Source organism: Sinocyclocheilus grahami, unplaced genomic scaffold (genome assembly GCF_001515645.1).
Source record: "Sinocyclocheilus grahami isolate Dianchi unplaced genomic scaffold, SAMN03320097.WGS_v1.1 scaffold1220.1, whole genome shotgun sequence".
Classification (NCBI taxonomy): Eukaryota; Metazoa; Chordata; class Actinopteri; order Cypriniformes; family Cyprinidae; genus Sinocyclocheilus; species Sinocyclocheilus grahami.
Genome location: NW_015506399.1, coordinates 157908 through 166646, shown reverse-complemented (window position 1 = coordinate 166646; position 8739 = coordinate 157908). Strand labels below are relative to the sequence as shown.

At 33.1% G+C, this 8739-nt stretch overlaps 1 protein-coding gene across 8 annotated transcripts in view; it reads right to left on the bottom strand.

Annotated features, from left to right (window-relative positions):
- Nucleotides 1-8739, bottom strand: part of LOC107568143 (cadherin-18-like) — a 187003-nt gene that overhangs the window by 33804 nt on the left and 144460 nt on the right. For all 8 annotated transcript variants that reach the window (XM_016253996.1, XM_016254001.1, XM_016253999.1 and 5 more), the window contains exons 6-7: nt 8136-8323; nt 4617-4870 (exon numbers count right to left, since the gene is read on the bottom strand). In XM_016253996.1, the coding sequence (XP_016109482.1) occupies nt 4617-4870; nt 8136-8323 (442 nt within the window). The remainder of the gene's footprint in view (nt 1-4616; nt 4871-8135; nt 8324-8739) is intronic.

Here is an 8739-nt window from a genome sequence, read left to right as displayed (position 1 = left end):
ATATATATATATATATATATATATATATATATATATATATATATATATATATATATATATATATATATAACATTTAAAATATATTATGTATATGAATTATATTACATTATAAAATGAATTTAATAAAAATTAAAAACTAAATAATTTTTCTCTGATCTAATTTTTCTCTAATTAATCAAGATTATTCATACTTAACATTTACATTTGTTATCAGTTTTTTTTATCATAAACATTTTCGTGAGTTATCAAATATTTTCACAATGAATCTCCAAATTAACATAAAAATACCATAAAGATGATATTTTAAATATCTGTTTAAATGACATATTTTTTACTATGTAAAAAGACGAATTAACAAATAAAACAAAAATGGACAAATAAATAATAATAATTAACAAATAAAAATAATAATTAAACATAATAATTTGATAGCAAAAACAACTTAAAATTTAATAACACTCAAATCTAGACACCATTTCTAACGTCACATGGCATAACACTATGCCACCCAGCTCGATGACCGATCACTGTAGAAATACAGAGTGGAATATATAATATGAAAAACACTGTGACTTCATGGAAAGATGAGAGGTTCATGTATACTAAAGAATAATGCACTAAAAACTAAAGAGTACGTTTTACAGTTTCTAATTAAATGAGTTTGAATTACGTTACAAAACGTGCACTGCATTGAGCATTAACATTGCCTTGAAACTATTTAAGTTCAATTTGTTAACATGATTTCCCTAAATGATCAATCAGCTTGCAGACAGCAAACAGGTCATTTTCAATGAGATTTATGAGTGCTTTTGGGTCTATGCACACACAGATTTATACTGTATATATTCCAGGTGAAATAACAGTGAATCACAGCTTTAGATAACAGACCTGACACAACCTAAAGATTATAAAAAGAAAGAAAAGAAAAGAAAAACACTAGAGGAGAAAAGTGCAAGGAGAAAAACTGCAGTGAGACGCATTAGTTGGACATGATTAATAAATCCTCAAGTGAAATGCTTGGTAAAGATGCTCAAAATAAGGACTGTCAGATTCTCCACATTGAAATCAATTTAAATTAAACCACATTTGCATTTTCTAATAGAAATACTAGAGTGTGCAAGGCAGCCAAACTTAGTGTTAACATTTTATGTAACCATACGATTTTAGTTGTGGTTCTGCTGTTTTGGTTTTGTGGGGGTCAAGGTTTACTGGTTAGCATGGTTGGGTTAGCTAGTAGATGGCAAAAAACATTTCCCAATTAATGGAAGTTCAAAAGCGGCCATATATTTTGATGAGGAAAATAAGTAAATGATAATAATAATAATAATAATAATAATACTAATAATAATAATTAGTAATAGATTGAAACTATATCAATACACCATCCGAAATCCCTCTACTTGCTGAAAAACAGCATAAGTACTCTAAAAATGATTTCTCTTTTTAGTAGCTTCCATCATGCTAACTAGGGAGAAATACAAGAAACACAAAAATCTTCACAGCAAAACACAAAATCTCATCCCAAAATCCTGTTAAGCAACACCAGGGTGTCTACTGTGAAGAATATGCCTTTAAAAACCATTTTCCCTGCAAAGTCTCATGAGACAAATACTTTACATGAAATATGATAATGATCAGATGCATCATTATAACAGTTAGGAACAAAACTGAGGAGATAACAGTGACCTTGCTTACTTCTCCCATAACGCTAATGCTGATTCTAAAACTTCTATGCCATTTTATTTTCATGCTAATGCAGATGATGCAGTATAAATTCTTCTATGGGAATGAAATTCTGTTTATTTTTTATTTTTATGGGAAGTGCATATTAAAATCGGGGGAACAGAAATGCAATACAAAAAATAGTTTAAATGTGTTATCCTTCAACGCAGACAACAAAAAAAGGCTAGGGATTATTTATGAGGCTTTTCTCGTTTTCTCTTATGTATTTTATTTATTTATTTATAGCAGTGATAAATGCTGATGTAAAACAACTAAAAAAACATTTGTGTTAAACTGACAATCTCACTCACTCACATCAACCAATGAGATCGCAGCATTCACATGACAGTGAGTGTTACGGCCTCTCCGTCACGCACGGACTGTGAAGGTTCATTTAAAGATGGCTTGAAAACACGTCCTCAAACAACCAGTACAGGGAGATGCTAATAAACCATACAGGTCATATCTCATTACCACAAGAAAATGTGCACCGTCCTTGACTGCATGAGACATGAGAGAGAAATAACAATGAGGACTTTACACTTTATGCCTTTTACTGCCAGTGAAAGGAACATTCTGACATTATATTTTTCATTCCTGTTGTTTGCTTGCATGTCATCCTAATGTTATTTTCTCCATATTCTACAGACTATGATGTGCACAACATTGCCTTTCATATTAAGACTTCTCATTTTCTTTTGTTTTCTAAACTTTCATTTATATATAATATGATTCTTATGAACTTTTCACGCTTAACATACATTATCTTGGTGAAATATTTCACACTCTTCATCCAGTATATTATTTCAGGTTAGTAATTAATTCTGGGCAGTTAGATTTTCCCACTGTGCATTTATAAACCCAGGGTTAATGCATATTGAATATTTGCATAATTATATACATTTAAAACATTAATCAGTCAAGTACAGCACACAGCGTGCAATGATTTAATAATAACCTTTGTGCCATTTCCAGACTGCTTTTTCCATAGACGATTCTATCAGATTCTATCTCTCTCAATTTTCAATAAAATATTTTTGGAATTAAAAATTAATATTGTCAATATAAAATGTAATGCATTAAATAATATTAAAATATAAAAACATATATGAATAATTATATATAGAGCAAAACATGCTAACTGTTCCGTCTTTGTCTGCACAGAAGAGCATAGAACACTATTTAGAGTCCCAGCCTCAGAGCAGACAAGAGAGCAGTGGATTTATTGATTTATTTACTGTATATTGCTGCTGCCACACAGATCTAAAATAAACATGCCATTTATTTTCCAGCTGTAAACCTTCACAGACATAACCGACTGTTTTTGTAACTCGTGTGTTTTAACGTAAACTTGTGTGTGAATGAGAACTTAGTTTAGTACTCGCATGCTGTGACAGCCGCTTTCTGTCCGTGTGCTTCGGATGTGTGCGCTCAGAAAACTGCATATCAGAAGATTAAACTCATATGGTTTAAAACGCATGATTTCAGTGCGATAAACATGATAATCAGAACCAAAACAGATGTTTTTAACAGGTTCGAGCTGTAATTGCGCAGCTCTATTCTGGAAAAGGGGGTGGGGAGCAGCAGCTCATTTGCATTTAAAGAGACAGGCCTAAAAAACAGCGTGTTTCTGCTTCCACTCAAAATAGGTGTCATTATAATATCATTCAAAATTATATTATAAATTATCTGTGGAGTATTTTGAGCTGAAACTTCACAGACACATTCTGGGGACACCAGATACTTATATAACATATTGTAAATGGGGCATAATATGTCTCCTTTAAATAAATAAATAAGAAAGAAAGAAAGAAAGAAATAAAGCACACACATCAGTTATGCTGTGCTTAGCAGGTGGGATGAAACAGGAATTCTAGTTAATCTGAATCCTCTCCATCGGCATCTCTGGCAGGCAGCATGATATCAACACTAAAGCAATGATGTTTTTATGAGCTGGCCTGCTCACACCTCTCTTTCATTAGAGTGTGTGGACGTAATTGAGCCTTTGGCAGCAGTGTTTCACTACGATGCTAACATGGGGTGCCTTAACTACTCTAATTAACAATATCCTCCATAGAGAGAAAGAGAGAGAGTCAAAGCAGTAAAAGCTCCTTGTATCTCATATCAACTCAATGTCATCCTATTAAATTCGACCTTTACAAAGAGATGTGAGAAATGGGAGGGCATGGAAGAGAGAGAGACAAATAATGTCAGATTATTTTGCTAAAGCACTGCATTTGCGCATACACACCATGACTTAATAAAATCCTATACAAACAGTAGTGATTTGCTAGTACAAATTCTAGAAAATTGTATTTTGTGGGTGTATTGCAGGTGACTTACTATGAATTGCACAAATAGCCACACATGCTAACAGTCATATTAAAATGATTATATTAAAATTAAATAGAAAAAATTATATTCAAATTAGTATATCCACCTTTATATACAGTGGGTACGGAAAGTTTTCAGACCCCCTTAAATTTTTCACTCTTTGTTATATTGCAGCCAGTTGCTAAAATCATTTAAGTTAATTTTTTTCCTCATTAATGTACACACAGCACCCCATATTGACAGAAAAACACAGAACACACACACACACACACAGGGCATTTTACAAAATAGCATGCTAAATATGTAGTTAAGTAGAGAGATACAATAAAATAAAAATAACAAATACAAAACATATTTAAAAATAAATAATAAAATAAAATGTAAGTATATATAAATAATAAAAAATAATCTAATTAGACATTTTTGCACTTGCATCTCGGAATGGGTCACAATAGTGGTCTAACTGACTTTGGTGGTCTAATGTGACATTTTGGCCTGTGTGTGATTGTACTCTATTATGGGTGAGAGCGTTATTTTAGCTGTTTATCATGTCTTCTAACCTGACAGGGCTGTTTTTGCTGTCTGGGTCTCTCGCTGTGACGGCTCCCACTTCAGTTCCTACCCTGGTGTTCTCGTACACCTCCATAATGTAATAATCCATTGAGAAAATTGGCGGCTCATCCACATCTCCGACTGTGATCTTGAGCGTGGCGTCGTCTTTGAACGAGCCCAGATAGGTTAAGTGTGGATCCAGGTGCGTGTTCTCTGCAGCAATGTGAAGACTGTAATGCTTCTTCTTCTCATAGTTCAGTGGCTAAAAAGAGAAAACAGAAAAAATAACTAGATTACAAATCAGGGAATAGAATAGAATCACCCCCCTTTAAAATAATCACATTTTGTTGCTTTGCAGCCTGAAATGAAGTCAAACACAGTTTTTGTTTTATCCAGCTGTATATACCCAGTGCAACTTATAACATCCAAGTTATAAACAAAAACTATAGTTTAACAATGATACTAAAATATCACTGTTACAAATAAACATACTTGGATCACAAATCAGGGTTATTATTGTTAACTAAAACTAAAACCATAAAAAATAATATTTAATATTTAATTAAAATAAGCATTACCTTAAATAATATAAAATAATATATAAAGTGGGTATATGTTGCCCTGCTAGTTGACAGGGAAACATTTCTCATTTTCATTTAATTTGTAGTACTAAAATATGGAAGCCGTTTCCGCCACTGAATAAAAAATAAAAAAGGTAATTGTGACATTTTATCTCACAATTCTGACTTTTTTCTCAGAATTGTGTGATATAAACTCATAATTGTGAGATATAAAGTTGCAATTCTGAGAAATAAAGTCAGAACGGCGAGATATAAATTCACAATTCTGACTTTTTTTCTCAGAAATGCGTGATACAAACTTGCAATTCTGACTTTTTCTCAGAATTGTGAGATAGAAACTCGCAATTCTGAGAACATATCAGTCTTTTTCCCACCCTCAAAATTGAACTTTAACTCGCAATTGCGAGTTTATATCACACAAGTCTGACTATATAACTCGCAATTGCATGAAAAAAGTCAGAATTGCGAGAAAAAAAGTCAGAATTGCAAGTTTTTATCTCGCAATTCTGACTTTATATCTTGCAATTCTGACGTTATAACTTGCAATTGTGAGTTTATATCACGCAATTCTGAGAAAAAAAGTCAGAATTGTGAGTTTATATCTCGCAATTCTGACTTTATAACTCGCAATTGAAAGTTTATATCTCACAATTCTGTGAAAAAAAGTCCGAATTGTGAGATAAAAAGTCGCAATAACTCTTTTATTTTTCACTCAGTGGCGGAAACGGGCTTCCAAACTGAAATAACTAAAACTTAAAAAAAGTGAAAAAGTGTTGGCCCCCTTCATGATTTCTTATTTTTTTGCATGTTTGTCACACTTGAATGTTTCAGATCATCAAACAAATTTAAATATTAGTCAAAGATAACACAAGTAAACACAACATGCAGTCAATGAGACTAAAATGACACTGTTACAAAAATACATGATACATATACTTTGCTTTCAGTCAGTCAGTTTTAACCACTTTCTTGGTGGCTTCTAGTGGTTTCAAGTACTCCAAAATGTTATGAGCTGAGATCATATTGAGGTCAGTTTTTTTCTTCCGGAGTACAGAAGTTAAATCGCTCTCTAGATGGGGTCACATCTGTAAACACCATGAAACCTGTCCGACCTTCACCGCTGTCTCGCCGGACAGATCTGGCAGGCATTTATTTACAAGACTGGCTTTTGGAAAACTCAGTATTCACTGAATTCACAGCTTTCCTGACCCCCAGGACTGAGTGGGGAATTGAAGAAGCTCAGAATACAGAAAATAAACCATTAATGAGCATCTGAGCACCGAAGAGCGCCAGACGCCTGCTTGACCCATTCTGGCTAGACAGATTATATATATATATCTGTCAGTGATTTCAGTGTGTGCAGCTTCAGATATTACGCTATTTTGACAACATCTTGACTTGGATAATTATGCCATCCTGTTTTGTTCTTTTATTGAAGGTCTACAAGCAACACTCAAGTGAAAAGTGTGAAAAATTTCACAATCCAGAGGTTATTCAGGGTTTTGAACTTGTTAATGGGGTTTTGTGCATGGCTGTAGCTTTTTCGCTTTTTGTATTTCCACTGTTTGTTTGTCATCTCTGCAGGATAAATCAAGTGTTTAAGGCTTCTGAGATATTCACTACAATAATAATATAAGCTAGATTTTGTACTCTCCAGATACGACTCATGTCCTCTTCCAGTGCAAGTCTGGGATTTTCTGGCCCATTTTATCCTAAGCCTGGTGAAAGTTTGATTACTGAGAAAAGTAAGCACACCTCTCCTCAATAAACCACAACATTTGAGACATCATTCATATCTGCAGCAGCAGCACAAATAACAAATGACAAGTTAAGACCTAAAGTTTAACTACTACATGGACTTTAATTTCCCAGGGGGGCAGTTTTTTTATTTTTTTTTAGATATTTTTCTTTTTGTTATTAAGGTCACAGAGAAACGGGCTTGGAAACTTTTTATCAAGACTTCTTCATTTATTTTTTATATGTATTTTTTATCAAATGCTTTTATGTTTGAATTAAAAAAAAATGAAAATCATAAAATTATATATGTTTTTCAAATATCCTTTGAAAACATAAACAGCAAAATAACCATAAACCATGTCAATATTTACTGTGGAAAATTATTATAATTTTTTTTTTTAAATAAAGCATCCTCACAAATGTTTCTCAGTATGACAATGTTCAATGCAATCAAAAATTGTGTTGAAAAATTATTGCATTTTGTTTCCAAGGAGACATCATTAAATTATATAATATACAAACATTAAGTATTTAATTTAATTGTACATTTAGTAAACTTTACATATGTATGTAAATGCTAACTATTAAATTAGAAAATAAAATAAAATACATATTTCCACAAAAATATAAAGCATCACAACTGTTTTTAACACTGATAATAATCATACATGTTTGTTGAGCAGCAAATCAGCATATTATAATAATTTCTGAAGGATATTCAGCTGAAGAACAATTCAGCTTTGCATCACATAAATAAATTACACTTTAAAATGTATTCAAATGGAAAACAGTTATTTTAAATTGTAATATAATTACACAATTTTTACTGTATTTTCGATCAAATAAATGCCTTGATGAGCATAAGTGTGTATGTAAAATATCCACTGATGAACCCTATTAAACATTTTTTTTTAACAATTTCAATTGTAAACTGATGTTGCAGAAATGTCACTGTGGTGGAAATGTCCATTACTTTCAGACAGAAATGATATGATATCCTGTGATGCATGTATATTCACTGTTTAACACTGTTAGTGTTACAAAGTGTTGACCGAAATGATTTTCTAAGAGTCCACAAGACCAAAAGTACCCATAGTTGAAGAAACAGCTGCTTATTATTAAGGGTTCAGGAAAGCCTCTAACCCTAGAACAAGCAATAATAGTAGTGATGCTTGCCTTGGCAAACACCAATAGAAATGACAGCAATACCTTTCTCAGCGTGATCACACCCTCTCTAGTATCTTTGTCTGTGGAGATGGAGAACATTCCGGCCCCCTCGGGGTTCAGGATGCTATATTTGATCTCTGCATTGATTCCGATGTCCTCATCACTGGCTTTCATCTTCCCCACTGGTTTCCCCACCTGTGCCGACTCTGGGACAAACACCTGGTAATTCTCTGCAGACACACACAAAAGCCCCGCATGGTGGTTTGTTCAATTGGCTGGATGATATTTTTGAAGCATAGCTATCATGATGCCTCTATCCGGCTGTGCCTCCACCACATTGAGCTAGTCTAGAAGGATTTCAATACGGCTGCCAGACCCTAAAATCAGCCACACCTACAGTCCCACACCACCTGATTAAAAAAAGCTGGATGCAATGGAGCGCAACAGCCATGGTCCACTTTTCAGAAGCTATTGTTACAAAGTATTTTGGGGATTACAAAAGCTCAGAGACAAAAACTTAAAAAAAGCATTTAAAAATCTGAAAAAAAAACTAAATGAGAAATTATGATAATAATTAGGGATGCACCGATACCGATACTGGTATCGGTATCGGGCCCGATACTGAGCTCTTGTACTCGTACTCGTT